This window comes from Danio rerio, chromosome 17 (assembly GCF_052040795.2).
Source record: "Danio rerio strain M-AB ecotype USA chromosome 17, GRCz13ab, whole genome shotgun sequence".
NCBI lineage: Eukaryota > Metazoa > Chordata > Actinopteri > Cypriniformes > Danionidae > Danio > Danio rerio.
The window spans coordinates 57,053,538-57,070,117 of record NC_141037.1 but is presented as its reverse complement, the minus strand read 5'-3'; the positions used below and the strand labels follow the sequence as shown (position 1 = coordinate 57,070,117).

The 16,580-nt window shown below is 37.4% G+C and overlaps 2 protein-coding genes across 23 annotated transcripts in view; both read left to right on the top strand.

Annotated features, from left to right (window-relative positions):
- Positions 1-7,824, top strand: part of paplna (papilin a, proteoglycan-like sulfated glycoprotein) — a 71,591-nt gene extending 63,767 nt beyond the window's left edge. For all 21 annotated transcript variants that reach the window (XM_087291102.2, XM_087291096.2, XM_087291111.2 and 18 more), the window contains 4 exons: positions 1,274-1,401; positions 3,092-3,200; positions 3,654-3,829; positions 7,454-7,824. In XM_087291102.2, coding sequence (XP_087147228.1) covers positions 1,274-1,401; positions 3,092-3,200; positions 3,654-3,829; positions 7,454-7,626 — 586 coding nt within the window. In that variant the 3' untranslated portion in view covers positions 7,627-7,824. The remainder of the gene's footprint in view (positions 1-1,273; positions 1,402-3,091; positions 3,201-3,653; positions 3,830-7,453) is intronic.
- Positions 7,825-9,566: 1,742 nt separating this feature from the next.
- The window catches only part of aqr (aquarius intron-binding spliceosomal factor), a 90,646-nt gene continuing 83,632 nt past the window's right edge, over positions 9,567-16,580 (top strand). For both annotated transcript variants that reach the window (NM_200464.3, NM_001446347.1), the window contains 6 exon segments: positions 9,567-9,936; positions 10,945-11,001; positions 12,867-12,907; positions 13,279-13,314; positions 13,400-13,520; positions 15,096-15,236. In NM_200464.3, coding sequence (NP_956758.3) covers positions 9,853-9,936; positions 10,945-11,001; positions 12,867-12,907; positions 13,279-13,314; positions 13,400-13,520; positions 15,096-15,236 — 480 coding nt within the window. In that variant the 5' untranslated portion in view covers positions 9,567-9,852.

Sequence of the window (16,580 nt, the reverse complement as noted above, 5' to 3'; positions counted from 1 at the left end):
AAACATATTTGAAATGTAGATACATATGCACATGTACATCCACAACTGTACAGATACCTAATCATATTCCTCTATGAAAAATCTATACCTGCACATATCCACAAGTTCAAATATCTGCATATGTACATGACATATAGAGCATATATACATATGAGTACAAATCAATACAGATAACAAGAGAAAGGAAAAGAAAAAAATTATAAAATAAGGAAAAGAGATAAATAAAAATATTAATAATAAATAAATAAATAAATAAATAAATAAATAAATAATAAATAAATAAATAAATAAATAAATAAATAAATAAATAAATAAATAAATAAATAAAATAAAAAATAAAATTGGATAATTGAAAACCTATACATACCTAATTATTAAGAATTAGTATTTTGTTCACATTGCTATGATTCAGAATCTTCCATACCAATCAGTTTTCATTGATCAGTCGATCATTCATTCATTCAATCATTCAAAAAAGGGCTTCCAAATTTTTGAAAATTTCTTTGGTTTACCTGCAATCTCATATCTAATCTTTTCCATGTGTAGTACATTACAAAACTCTGTGAGCCATGTCTCAAATTAAGGTGTACACTCTTTGTTCCACGTCAATAATATTACCTTTTTTGCCATAGTCATTCCATATTGAACTGTCTGGATTTGATCCAAACTAAAGTTTTCAAAGGGAGGAGCCCAGCCTAATATTGCAATAAGAGGGTCAGGTGGAAAATCAATCCTTAGTACTTCAGAGTAAAAAGAGAACACCTCCGTCCAAAATTTTGATATTTTTGGGCAGAACCAAAATATGTGTGCCAGTGTACCTTCATTGGACTTGCATTTAATACAAAGAGGCGATACAGAGGGGTATATTGAGTGTATTTAGTGCTGGAATAGTGTAGTCTACCTTATATTGGATCAGCTGGAGGTTGGAGTTAATGGAACAGGACCTGATAACTTGAAGAGCATTAGTCCAGTTATCTTCTGAGATCTCTAATCCCAGGTCCTTTTCCCAAGTCATCTTTAGATTTTCTGTTGTAGGGATTCTGATATCATTAAAATATTCAACATATCTAGCGACAAGACCCTTCAAGTTAGGTTCCAATGTCATACATGAATAAAGGTATTCAGGTTCTTTATACGTTTCTACTATATAGTATGTTAAAAATAGTATGCAAACCGAGTAGTATGTCCGAATCCAGAGGCGCTTCAAAGATAGCCGCCGAGTGAAATGACTTGCCTTAAAGAGACTTTGTTTGAGTGTTGTGTCCTCATGCAGGCATTCTCAGCACTCGGACGGCACACTGGTGATCAAGCAGCTGACCGCAGATGATTCTGGACTTTATACCTGCACAGTCACAGACGCACAGAAGTTTGAGGAGCGTCAGGTCCAGCTCAGAGTTCTGGGTGTGTTTCTACTTCTCCACTATCTGTGTAATGTCTGATATCTGTGTAATGTCCAACACTCACGGGCTCCCAAATTATGTTGAACAGATTCAGGAATTTCTCACAGTATTTCCTATAATATTTTTTCTTCTGGAGAAAGTCTTACTTGTTTTATTTCAGCTAGAATAAAAGCAGTTTTTAATTGTTTTAAACCATTTTAAGGTCAATATTATTAGCCCCCTTATTAGCAATATTAGTTTTGGATAGTCTACAGAACAAACCACTGTTATACAATGACTTGCCTAATTACCCTAACTTTACCCTAATTAACCTAGTGAAGCCTTTAAATTTCACTTTAAGCTTGAATACTAGTGTCTTGAAGAATATTTAGCGAAATATTATTTACTGTCATCATGACAAAGATAAAATAAATCAGTGATTAGAAATGAGTTATTAAAAAAGTTGGTTTAAAACATATAAAGGATAGGCTAATAATTCAGGAGGGCTAATAATTCTGACATCAGCTGTACGTATGTTTATATTTACACATTGTTATTTAAAATATTAAAGCACTTTAAAGTTTAAATTTAAAAAAAAAAACAAATTACTCTTATAATTTACAGTAAAATACTATAAATAAAATGTATTGGCAGAAATGGAAATTCCGCCATTCTGGAGCGATAGCAAGCAGCTGCTTTGTTTTTTATTTATTCATTCAAAGGGCCATGACACCCCTACTTTTTGGTTCTGGTCCACCTGAGAATTATTTCAAGAGATGCTTGATAGTGGGCGTGGAGCTCCGCGAGCAAAGGGCAGGAGTGGGCGTGGCCAGCAGAGCAGGGGAGAAGGAGGGGAGCGAGCAGCTGTTGTCAGTCGGCTCACAAAATGAGACACAAACCGTGCGAAGACACATGAGTTTATAGTTTACAAAGTTAAAATGCAAAGAAATAAACAGTAATTTAATTCCCTGCTAGATTTGTCATTTATAATTTCATATACAGATAACCCCAATTTAGATCATTATAAAGATAATCGTGTTCATATAAACACTATAAATGAGGACTTCTCCCTCAATCCCCGGGTCTGAATGCAGACTCAGTGCAGCAGGTCTCTTGCCCTGTCTATTTTAACCTTTAGCTCTGTTGGTAATCTGGAGGATTTAGGCGAACACAGCAGCACGGCGATGTGCCTAAATGTGAACAAACTCCTGATAAAAGGCAAGGTCCGCCATTCTCCAATTCTCGTACTGCTCTCCCGACAAAAATGCTTCACACAAACAGCTTTGCTGTATCAGCCCTGACAGCATCACAGGGAAAAACATGCAACAAACCCCGTGGATCATGGAAACAAACACATACGAGCCTTCATGAACGGCTAAATACTGTGCCGTGGGTCTGTGGATGCAGTTTCACCCAGTCATCAACGTGTCTCACAGCTTGGCACTGGCAGGTCTGCCTTCAGAATGCATGTGCAGTCATGAATAATTAAGAAGCCGGCTCTTCTCATAGGATGAGAAAACTCCACTGTGAATAATAATGAGAAACCGATGCGTCATCTTTGCACTTGCAGTTTTGCGCTACGTCACTGATTTATTTTCAACTGAATGAAATCCCGTAACAGTTCTCAGGGTCTGATATTCTGGAGAGATTAAGCCATCTTTCAATTGGATGAACTGTGCAGCCCATACTCTGCTTGTAATGTGTTTCTGCAGGGGACCTCAGGATCACTAAAGCCCCCATTGATGTGGATGTGGTGCAGGGCAGCACTGCTCAGCTGGCCTGCGTCGTGACTGGAGAAAACGTGAACGTCGGCTGGTCCAGGTCAGATCAGAGAACATTGTTCATTCATTCATTTTCCTACAGCTTAGTCCCTTTATTCATCAGGGGTCGCCACAGCGGAATGAACCACCAACTTATCCAGCATATGTTTTACACAATGGATGCCCTTCCAGCTGCAAGTCAGTACTGGGAAACACCCATACACTCTCAATCACACACATACACTACGGCCAATTTAGTAGATTCAATTCTCCCATAGCGCATGTGTTTGGACTGTTGGGGGAAACCTGAGCAAACCCACAGCAACACAGGGAGAACATGCAAACTCCACACAGAACTGACAAATGGCCCAGCCGAGGCTCGAACCTGCGACCTTCTTGCTGTGAGGCATCAGTGCTAAGCCACAGTGTAATTAATAAGTAATTAATGACAGAATGTACATTTTTGATTAAATTAACCCTTTAAACATCTGATGTGCCTCATTGTTTTGGACAGGAATGGTGTACCAGTGCGGCCGGATGGACATCGTGTTCATGTGTCTGCAGACGGGACGCTCATACTCAATAATGTGCAGTCAGTGGACGAGGGCACGTACACCTGCAACGCCTACACGGGGACATTATCCGTCAGCGCAGCGGCTGAAATACGACTGGCCAAAACCCCTCAACAAGGTCTGTGAAGAGAATAATGTAAAACAATAATCAAACCAGCTCCAAAACCTCTGGTTAAACATCACTCCATGAACCAGAACCTGTTACAACGGTAACTTTAACAGCATTAATAGTGTTATTATTAGATTATAATAAGCATAGGATTCCTTAAATAGTCAGATGTAGCATTTAAATGTAAGACATGATGAAAAAGAAGGAAAGTTGCGTTAATAAGTTATGCATAATGTTTATCTATTTATTTTATTTTTGCTTTAGAAAGTGAAGACAATTTGGCTTCAGCCGAAATAACAATTATGTGAGGTTTGTTTTTAAACTGATTTCGAGAGGATCACGTGCCTACGATTGCTTTCAAGTGCTTACGATTGCTTTTGATTGCAAATTGGGTTTGTCCCGCATTATCCAATTTATGATTCACCAATCAGACGATTCCTAAGCCCCTATAAACACCTTAAGTTCCATATAACAGCCATCTTCGTCTTGAAGAATCCTCTCTTCCACCCTAACTCCTCCTCCTTTCCTAGATGGGTGGCCCGGGGGCCCAGTGGTTAGCACTGTTGCCTCACAGCAAGAACATCACTGTTTCTAGTCCTTACCAAGCCAGCCGACATTTCTGTGCCGAGTTTGCACGTTCTCCCTGTGCTCACATGGGTTTCCTCCGGGTTCCCCGGTTTCCTCCCACCATCCAAAAACATGCAACTTAAGTTAATTGACTAATCCAAATCGGCACCATAGACATGTGTAACGGAGGCCAGCTAGTAAGTGCTGTGCAGGTAAACCTCACTCCTCTGACCTCTAAAGGTGCTCTAGCGACAGACGATAGAGGCCATGGTCTTTAGCCTCCTTGGTAGAGCAACCGACTTCCCATGCGGAAGGTCGCCGGTTCGCATGCTCCTAGCAAGTAGTTATCTCTTAAAAGCAATCACTGTCTGTTCATTAGCTACTACAGCAGGGGAGTTCTCCAGATCCTACCTGAGCTCAAACTCCCCTCTCCCCTTGCAAACGGGAGGGAGCCCCTGGCTTGAGGATCTTATGAGCTCAGGGCTCTCTCCTGGGACAGCATGCCAAACACGCTTTATAATTAATAATCAGCTAAGTGTAAACTCTTGATATGGTTATGCAAACTAGGAACAAATATAACAAAAAACAAGCTAATACCTTTAGCCATCACTCAAGTATTTCATCACAGTTCAGCACAAATTCTTCTCCCAAAAGTTCTCTTATATCATGATTTCTGAGACTGAATATCAATTTCTTCCATCGCATCTGCTTATTGTATTTTATCATAACCGTTTCCAGTAATAATCGTATCAACTCGAATTGTATCAACACAGACCTCTTAGAAATATGTGCTTCAGCCTACATTTGTGTGACACTGCAAATACGTACTTCAACATTAATTTGAATGTATTTTATAGGTAAAATGAACACTAGGGGGCAGTGTGACGACAACAACTTTCATTGCGATTCACACTAATGATATTTACAAGGACATATTCACCTTATTCTTTGGCGACGCGCGGGCGCAGCCATTTGAATCTTTTTGGCTCGAGACGTCCGGTTTCATTCACTTCCATTCATTTTTAGACGGTAAAAACGGCTCGTTGCGCTGCTTGATGTTGCAAACTGATATTTTCTTATTAAATTATTCTACTTGGTCTGTGTAGTCATGCAAACATTTGTTTGTAGAGCAAGTAGTTTGACCGTTTTCTGCCGTTTATTATCCCTAGTCATTTCTCCCATACTGAATCTGAAGTTCTAAAACTATCGAGAAAACAGGCGCACTTCAGATGAATGAGGGATTATTTTCATGTAGTTCTTTGTACATCACCAAATAACCATCACAAAACAACTTAACAATATGTATGATTTGTGATGAAAACGTTTGTGTCCCCTTTCTATCTCCATATGGTGAACTTTTCTGGCATGGTTAGTTTGCTCGTAGCTCACTTTGTAAAGTATTGTGCTTTTGCTGCAAAGCGCTCTGGTTTGAGTCTGGTGAAACACGATTCCACAAAATAAGTACAAGCAATGTAAAATCAAGGTAAAACAATGCGGTCGTAGTGCAGTTTTCTCCTAAATCTTCTTCTGAAAGCACTATTGGTTGGGCTTAGGTCAGTGTTTCGCTAGCTGATCTGTACAACAAGCTCTGCATTCTCCTGGACGTGTACAAGAATGACATGTGTCTGAAACGAACAACAAAACGTAGCCTAAGTTATGTATTTCAGATTATCAAAAAAGTAGACAGCGCCCTCTAGTGAATTGGTCATCTGAAACGTACAACAAAACGTACCCCAAGTAACATATCAGATTCACAGAAATGTAGACAGCGCCCTCTAGTGGATTTGTCATCTGAAACGTGCAATAAAAAGTCCCCTTAGTAACGCATTTCAGATACTCACAAATGCAGACAGCGCCCTCTAGTGGATTTGTCATCTGGAATTCACAATAAAAAGTCCCCTTAGTAACGTATTTCAGATACTCACAAATGTAGACAGCGCCCTCTAGTGGATTTATTATCTGAAACGTACAATAAAAAGTCCCCATAGTAACGTATTTCAGAACCGAACAAATGTAGACAGCGCCCTCTAGTGGATTTGTTATCTGAAACGTACACAAAAAATCCCCTTAGTAACGTATTTCAGATTCGCACTAATGTCGACAGCTCGCTCTAGTTGATTTGTCATCTGAAACGTACACCAAAACGTACCCTAAGTTACATATTTCAGATTCACAGAAATGTAGACATCGCCCTCTAGTGGATTTGTCATCTGAAACGTACAATAAAAAGTCCCCTTAGTAACGCATTTCAGATACTCACAAATGCAGACAGCGCCCTCTAGTGGATTTGTCATCTGGAATTCACAATAAAAAGTCCCCATAGTAACGTATTTCAGAACCGAACAAATGTAGACAGCGCCCTCTAGTGGATTTGTTATCTGAAACGTACACAAAAAATCCCCTTAGTAACGTATTTCAGATTCGCACTAATGTCGACAGCTCGCTCTAGTTGATTTGTCATCTGAAACGTACACCAAAACGTACCCTAAGTTACATATTTCAGATTCGCACAAATGTAGACAGCGCCCTCTAGTGGATTTGTCATTTGGAATGTACAACAAAAAGTCCCTTAAGTAACGTATTTCAGATTCAAACAAATGTAGACAGCGCCCTCTAGTGGATTTGTCATCTGAAACGTACAACAAAAAGTCCCCTTAGTAATGTATTTCAGATTTGCACAAATGTCGACATCTCCCTCTAGTGGATTTGTCATCTGAAATGTACAACAAAACGTACCCTAAGTAGCGTATTTTAGACTTGCACAAATGTCGACAGCACCCTCTAGTGGATTTGTCATCTGAAACGTAAAACAAAAAATCCCTTTAGTAACGTATTTCAGATTCAAACAAATGTTGGCAGCGCCCTCTAGTGGATTTGTCATCTAAACTGTACAACAAAATGTGCCCTAAGTAACGTATTTCAGATCCGAACAAATGTAGACAGCACCCTTTAGTGGATTTGTCATCTGAAATGTGCAATGAAAGGTTCAAATCAGATTGCCTTCACAGCTCTATGACTACATGATCAGATATACTTGTGAATGTCTCTCTCTCTCTTCATTTGCAGATACAGACGGGGGTCAGTTTTCTTCATCAGACTGTGTTGATCAGCCTGAACTGGCAAACTGTAAGCTGATTGTTTACGCGCGTCTCTGCTCCAGCCCGTATTACTCCAGTTTCTGCTGCTCCAGCTGTGCCAGATACGCCACAGACAGACTCAGACGTACACACAGCAGATAGGGCGTCATGTGTGTGTCCAGCAGACGGACATTCACACACAAACATCTGCTGACCAACACTGACCTCAGATCCCAGCTCTCACTTTCACTCAAACAGCTGCATTCAATACTGTAGATCACTGTTTATTTATCTGTTTCATACAGCATCTGTGGGCATTTTGTGTGTTTTAACCAATAAATGAATGTTCTCTTTGGATAACTAACTAACTGGATGAACCTTTTTTACAGTTTGTTTGTAAGTGAAAACTGGGCTAACATCAGAACTCAACGTAAGGCTGACGTCAACAGTCAACCTAAAATCAATTAAATATCAACGTCTAATGTACATCTAATACAGCTTAAAGCTGTGTGGACATTACATTTATGACGTCTATCAGACGTTGAATTTTTGTTGCCATACCTAACGAATAAAGATCAGTTTTTGATGTCAATATGACGTTGGTTCAAGATGTTGACTCGACGCTGGATTTTGGTCACTTTCCAACACAACCTAAAATCAACCAAATATCAACGTTTAATGATGCTACTGCTTGGCGTTGTGTTGACGCTACTAATCTGACATCTATCAGACGTTGGATGTTGTTTGCCGTATTTGGCAAATAAATGTCAGTATTTGACGTCAATATGACATTGATTTAAAATGTTGACTCGAGGTTGGATTTTGGTCACTTTCCAGGACAACCTAAAATCAACCAAATGTCAGCGTGTAATGATGTTACAGCTTGATGTTGTGTGGACGTTACTAATATGACGACTATCAGATGTTGGATTTTGGTTGCCGTACCTGACGAATAAGAGTTACTCAAAATGGGATGGAAAAAGCTGGATTTGTCTGAGGTATGGATTCCCAGAAGTATTGTTAATATGGATATTTGTAAAAGCTTGATCATCACATTTTAATGTAGCATTTATAAATCCAAATGTTGATTAAAGTCTGTGTGAAATCAACGTTTACAATGTTTAGTTTGCTAGCGCGAGGAGAACAATGAAATTACAGCAGTCTGAGCATGTCAACATTAAGATGTGAAAGTAGATCATTCATTCATTTTCATTTCAGATTAGTCCCTTTATTAACCAGGGGTCGCCACAGCAGAATGAACCGCCAACTTACCCAGCATATGTTTTACGCAGCGGATGCCCTTCCAGCTGCAACCCAGCACTGGGAGACACCCATACACACTCATTCACACACATACACTATGGGCATTTTAGTTTATTAAATTCACGGGGAATGAAGAAATGCCAACTGACCCAGCTCAGACTCGAACCAGCGACTTTCTTGCTGTGAGGCAATCATGCTACCCACTGCACCACCATGACACCCATTCATAGAAATGTTATGCAAATTAAATGATTAAATATACATTATTTTTGAGGGGTTTTAACTAATTGTGTGGTAGATTTAAAACAAGAAACAAACTCATAGTGATGAAAACAGGCTTGGACAGAAAGAGTGGGAACGGGAACAATAATGAATAAAAGCATCTGCTGTTCTTAAATGTAATTATATCCGTATCTAACTTTAATAAATTCATATATATCAGCTGCAATGAGAAAAAAAGTGCTCTAAATGTCAAGTTTTCAGTTTATTTTAGACTTTTATTCTGTAAGTTCTTCTTCTTCTGGTGTTTTATGGCGGTTTGGCAAACCAACAAAAATAGGTGCATTACCGCCACCTACTGATCTGGAGTGTGGATTGTACATAATTGGGGTAGAAAGAAAACACTTATATATACATTAAATGACTATATTAAATTATAAAAAAATAAATAAATAAAACTAAATTCTATGCATTATTCCTATATTTCCCAAATATTTAATTAATATCTCATGAATTTTTGATTGTCTAAGCCCGTTTCCTAGCAATACTTTCAAAGAAATTACCTTATCTTCCAGCTGTCCTAATTCTTGTATTTTATTCTGTAAGTGTCCCTAGGAAGCGGAAGTTGTCATCAGCCGCGACTTTCAGTTGCACACATGTTAGCTTGTGGCTAAAGCTACTAACGTACACATAACGTCCGTGTTGTAAACAAAGTTTATATTGATGATCGGTATTGATAAGTTTGACGTTGCAGCGGGAGTCTAATCCTGCTGGTGTCCAGAAGTGAACGCGGACTGCTGTGAATGGACTTTTCAGTCGTTAAACTGAAGTTAATGAACCAACTCGCAGGACTGTTGGATTGTATTTAATGGTCGTGTAACTTAGTTAACGTTAATTCATTTTAAGATGTCGGTCATGCAGAAAGACTCAAGGCTGGTGAAAACCTCTGCGCCCTCAGTGTCTCAAATAAACGCGGAGTTTGTCACTCAGGTGAGATTTTATTTGGATTTTTCCTCGGCAACTGCGCAGGTGTATATAGAGGTAAAGTTGGTTTTATATTCGCACATTCGTTCATTTAGCAGTCTCTATATTGTTTACTATATTACTTTGAATATTCGATGGGAATTAGTATGCAAGTGTGACTTCTAAGCAACATTAACACTATCTAATTCACTGTGAACAATGTTGTACTTTGATAGTCATTTGCTGCTAATAAAGAGACTGCTAAATGAACAAATGTGCGAATATAAAACCAACTTTACCTCTGTTATATGATTTCCCTATTTACAATTGGCAAATAATACTTTTCTGAAACTATGTTATTAAGGAGAATGTCTGAATATCCCAATATAAAGCCAACTTTATCTCTATTTTTCAGAGATAGAGGTAAAGTTGGTTTTATATTTGTATATTCAGACTTTCTCCCTTTAATATAATTTCAGAAAAGTAATCTTTACAAATTCTAAATTCTGTAGCCAAAGTAAACACTTCGAACCAGAAATAGTAGATCATCTGGGGACCTTTGGCATACCCTTTTCAACACTACAATTTGGGTCACTGATGTTATTGTTGAATACTATTTAGGGCGGATAGTACATAACTTAGAGGTAAAGTTGGTTTTATATTCACACATTCAGACTTTCCCTTTAATAATATAATTTATTTAAAGTATTATTTGCAAACTCCAAACAGTGAAATCATATTAGCAGCCAATGACTATCAAAGTACAACACTGTTCACAGTCAAATAACCAGTGTTAATGTTGTTTAGAAGTCATACTTGCATGCTAATTCCGATCGAATATTCAAAGTAATATAGTAAACAATATAGAGACTGCTAAATGAACGAATGTGCGAATATAAAACCAACTTTACCTCTATCGGATAGTAGGCAAATTGGGACGCAGCATTAATGATGATGATGATGAAGAAGAACAAGGGAAATCTGTAACTGCACTCAATAAGCTCATCTATCTTTGTGTTTCTATTCTCCCTCAAGCTTTCAAACAAGTACTGGGCTCCTCATGTCAAGAATAAATTACCGTTTGACTCTAAGGTAAGAGACGTGACAAATTTGAGCTTTAATTCTCACTTGAGCGTTGAGTTTTGCAGAATTTATAAGCCAGAGATGGTGTTTTCAAACATCAACACAATAAGTGTTATTCAGCTTTACGTTGTACTGTTAATTGTATTGTTCTTAGCAAAAAAATGAATGGGTGGCTCATTTAATGACTCTACATAAGGATCACAGATTGCCTCATTAATTGTCTTGTGAAGTCCTTATGCTGGGGTGGCAAGGTGGGTCAATGGTTAGCACAGTGGACTCACAGCAAGAAGGTGGCTGGTTTAAGTCCTGGCTTTGTCAGTTGGCGTTTTTATGTGGAGTTTGCATGTTCTCCCTGTGTTGGCGTGGGTTTTCACCGGGTTCTCCGGTTTCCCCCACAGTCCAAACACATGCGCTATAGGGTAAATGATTAACTAAACTGACCATATTGTGTTAGTGTATGTGTGTGAATAAGTTTTAGGACATTTCTTGTCTTAGGACATTTAATTATATATATATATATATATATATATATATATATATATATATATATATATATATATATATATATATATTTATATATATATATATATATATATATATATATATATATATATATATATATATATATATATATATATATATAATATATGAGCAATTCCAGTGTTATGGATGTGACATTTGCAGAAAAAACTCAAAACATAAAATTGCATAGAAATTATACATTTACATTATATTAAACTTTTTGTTATATTTTCCAGAACAGCGGACCTCAGTTAAGGGACCAGAAAAATATCAATCTGTAAACATGTTTTGTACTTAAATGAGGAAAATAAACATGCGTTAGGGATGTGACAAACAAAAGTCTGCAGGTTTACAGTATACAACATACTTAGTAGCAATTCTGTGAATTAAACTGCACAACCAAAAGAAACAATGATAATCAAAAGTATAAATGATGGCTCTCAATATAACTAAAATTATTTACTTTGTTTAATATTTTTTAATGATTTAAATACTATGAGGAAAAAGTGTCGTCATGGATGTGACGGATGTGAAATTGCCACTTGTCTGACTTTGGTAAATCAAATAGAAGTTTGAAAACATTGACAGATGCATTTTTGAGTATTTCTAAAGTACCGTAGAATACTTGCTTACACAAAAATACCCAGGAACAGTCTCCGTATTTTGGTGAAAACTTTGGTGACATTTGCACTGAATTGCTCATATATATATATATATATATATATATATATATATATATATATATATATATATATATATATATATATATATATATATATATATATATATATATATATATAATAGAGCTGCACAATTAATCGAAAAAAGGTGGCAATCTCGATTCGACCCCATTATTTCAAGAATAGGCCTATATCTCAAACATAATTCAACATCAGAATTATTATAAGTAGAATATAATTATTTATAGAAACCAATAGACCTACACATAATATTAATACTGTTGTTTTACCATGTGTTTGAGAAAAAACAATAATCTCATATTAAGCTTTATTTTACATCTACAGAATCGTGAGAGAATCGTGATCTTTATTTTAAACAAATAAATCGCGATTCCCATTTTAGCCAGAATCGTGCAGCTGTAATATAAAACATTAAGCTAAACACTTGCAATTGATGTACTCTGTGTGTAAATTCAGCACAGACACCAAACACATCCTTGTCTTATATAAAGAGAAGCGTCTTTAATCTCATACAGTTTCTTTACTTAATGGTGCTTAATGATTGATTGCTGTTGTTTATGTCCAAAAGTGCTTGTTTTATGGTAGTGAATGATCAACTTCTACGTAAAACCTGGATTTATAATGAATCTGGCAAACATTTTCTATTTTCAGATCATTGAAGAGGTTTACCAGAATGAGATCCTCAAATCAAAGTAAGACCAATCATGCTGGCTTCTTGTAAAAGTTCGTAGCTAGTGTATTTATTGTTTGTTGTGCTACTTTTGTTGTTATTGTTGTGTTAAGTCCACCTGTCTTGTGTTTGTGCTCTCAAAAAAGGTTGTTCAAAATGAGCTGAAACAACACAATTCTTTAGGGGTGTTTTTGTGAAAACTCAATTGTTTTATGTTCAATCAACATAAATGAATGTCAAATTTAATAAGTTAACTTAATTCCTTTATGCCGTCCCAGCACAAATCAACTGTGTGAATCCCAGTGTACTCAGAATTGTGGAAGTTGTTAAATGCGCAGTTTCAAATGAACATTTTCGACCGATTTGTTTGACTTTGACTTTGCTTCTCTTCAGATTTTCCATCAGAAAAATTATGCTTCTGGAGTTCAGGTTAGTGATGTACACACATGTTTTGACATACATTTAGTGTGTGTGTGTGTGTTGTCTGTTGATGTTCTTGTTGTATATTTCGCAGTCAATATCTGGAGAACTTCCTGTGGCCGAACTACACGCCTGAAGCCTCCACTAACAGCTACATGATGTCCATCTGCTGCATCGTCAATGAGAAGTTTCGGGAAAACGTCCCCGCTTGGGAGGTTTGTGTGGAGAAGTTAATGACTAGATAGATTTGACATGAAGCACATTGAAGACAATGATAGAAATGGCATTTTTGAGTATGAACAATGAGCTTCACTAGTGATGCACTTCATTTTCTGCAACTGAAAACCAATTGCACACACGTGCACATAAATACACTCACCGGTCACTTTATTAGGTACACCTTACTAGTACCAGGTTGGACCCCATTTTGGCTTCAGAACTGCCTTAATCCTTCATGGCAAATATTAAACAGGGTTCTGGAAGTATTCCTCAGATTTTGCTCCATGTTGACATGATAGCATCACTCAGTTGCTGCAGATTTGTCGGCTGCACATCCATGATGCCAATCTCCCGTTCCACCACATCCCAAAGGTGCTCTATTGGATTGAGATCTGGGCACTGTGGAGGCCATTTGAGGTACAGTGAACTCATTGTCATGTTTAAGAAACCAGTCTGAGGTGATTCATGCTTTATGACATGGTGTGTTATCCTGCTGGAAGTAGCCATCAGAAGATGGAGACTCTGTGCTCATAAAGGGATGGACATGGTCAGCAGCAATACTCAGGTAGGCTGTGGTGTTGACATGATGCTCAATTGGTACTAATGGACCCAAAGTGTGTCAAGAAAATCTCCGCCACAACATTAAACCACCACCACCAGCCTGAACCGCTGATACAAGGCAGGATGGATCCATGCTTTCATGATGTGGACACCAAATTCTGACCCAACCATCCGAATGTGTCAGCAGAAATGGAGACTCATCAGAGCAGGCAGCGTTTCTCCAATCTTCTATTGTCCAGTTTTGGTGAGCCTGTGTGAATTGTAGCCTCAGTTTCCTGTTCTTAGCTGACAGGAGCGGCACCCGGTGTGCTCTTCTGCTGCTGTAGCCCATCCGCCTCAAGGTTGGACGTGTTGTGTGTTCAGAGATGCTCTTCTGCAGAGCTCGGTTGTAGCGAGTGCTTATTTGAGCTACTGTTGTCTTTCTATCAGCTGGAACCAGTCTGGCCATTCTCCTCTGACATCTGGCATCAACAAGGCATTTACACCCACAGAACTGCCGCTCACTGGATATTTCCTCTTTTGCAGACCATTCTCTGTAAACTCTAAAGATGGTTGTGCGTGAAAATCCCAGTAGATCAGCAGTTTCTGAAATACTCAGACCAGCCCGTCTTGCACCAACAACCATGCCACGTTCAAAGTCCCTTAAATCCCCTGTCTTCCCTATTTTGATGCTCAGTTTAAACCGCAGCAGATCGTCTTGACCATGTCTAAATGCGTTGAGTTGCTGCCATGTGATTGGCTGATTAGAAATGTGTGTTAACAAACAGTTGGACAGGTGTACCTAATAAAGTGGCCGGTGTGTGTATGCTCTATAATGTTAAACATTTTTTAACATTTTTAAAACCCGATTTAGTCTTTGCCATAATGACAGTAAGTAATAGTTATATTACAATATACTAGTATTCAGCATAGTTCAATTTAAAGCTTTAATTAGGTTAACTCAGCAAGTTAGAGTAATCAGGCAAGTCACTGTGTGTGTGCGGTGAAACGGTGTGTTTTTGTCTCTTCAGGTGTTTAAGAAAGCTCCCACACACTTCCCTCACTTCTTCCAGCGGGTGATGGAGTTGTGTTTGTCCGGCGAACAGTTCGGCCTCTCGCTGAAGGAGCAAACGGTGCTTCTGCTCTTCCTGGACCACTGCTTCAACAGCCTGGTCAGTGCACAAGCTTAATTGTACAGGCTAATTCATGCTAACAACAAGCTAATTAACGCTGGAATCATGTAAACTACTTGCCAAACCATGCTAGTTCATACTAGAAAGATGCTAACAACATGTTAATTCATACTAGAATTATGTTAATGCATACAAGAAATATGCTAGCAACATGCTAATTCATACTAGAAATTTTAACAACATTTTAATTTAATAATACGTTAATAATATTACATTAATACGTACTAGAAATATGCTAGCAACATGCTAATTCATTCTAGAACTGTTAATGCATACTAGAAACATGCTAGCAACATGCTAATTCATACTAGACGTGTTAACATGTTAATTCATTCTCAAATTATGTTAATGCATACTAAACACATGCTAGCAACATGTAAATTCATACTAGATTTATGTTAATGCATACTAGAAACATGCTAGCAACATGCTAATTTATACTAGAGAGATACCAACATGTTAATTTAATACTATAATTATGTTAATGCATGCTGGAAACATGCTAGCAACATGCTAATTCATACTAGAAGTGTTAACATGTTAATTCATTCTCGAATTATGTTAATGCATACTAAACACATGCTAGCAACATGTAAGTTCATACTAGATTTATGTTAATGCATACTAGAAACATGCTAGCAACATGCTAATTTATACTAGAGAGATACCAACATGTTAATTTAATACTATAATTATGTTAATGCATGCTGGAAACATGCTAGCAACATGCTAATTCATACTAAAAAGATGCTAAAAACATGTCAGTTCATACTGAAATCATGCTAATGCATACTAGAATCATGTTAATGTATACTAGACAGATGTTAGCATGCTAATTCATACTAGAAATATGCTAACTAATGCTTAAAACATGCTAATAAACCACCATAAAGTTTGCCTTCAAACTTAAATATCTAGTTTTACTTAATGTTTCAGTAATGATGTAATTATAAGTCTGCAAAGTGATAAGGTGCTGATGACGTATTCTGTCAGAGCAAAAACAAAAAATGTCCAGGGGTTACAAATACAAATATTGACTGAATTGATTGTTTGTTTGGTCCAACTTTGACAGCTTCAGCAGGTGATGTAAATACATCTAAATATAATGTTTAGACACTTAAATTGAGTGCAGTCGTGATGTAAAGAGACTTTCCACCAGCATAATATATCTATTTTTGTCTTACATGTGCATAATAATTACCTTTTAATCACCCTTTCTACATAATTTCCTTCATTACCTGTGTTTATTTTCTGCACATCAGCACTTGGTGGTGCTGTTGCACATCGAAAATAGACTCTATTATATTGTTTCAGCTCACTGTG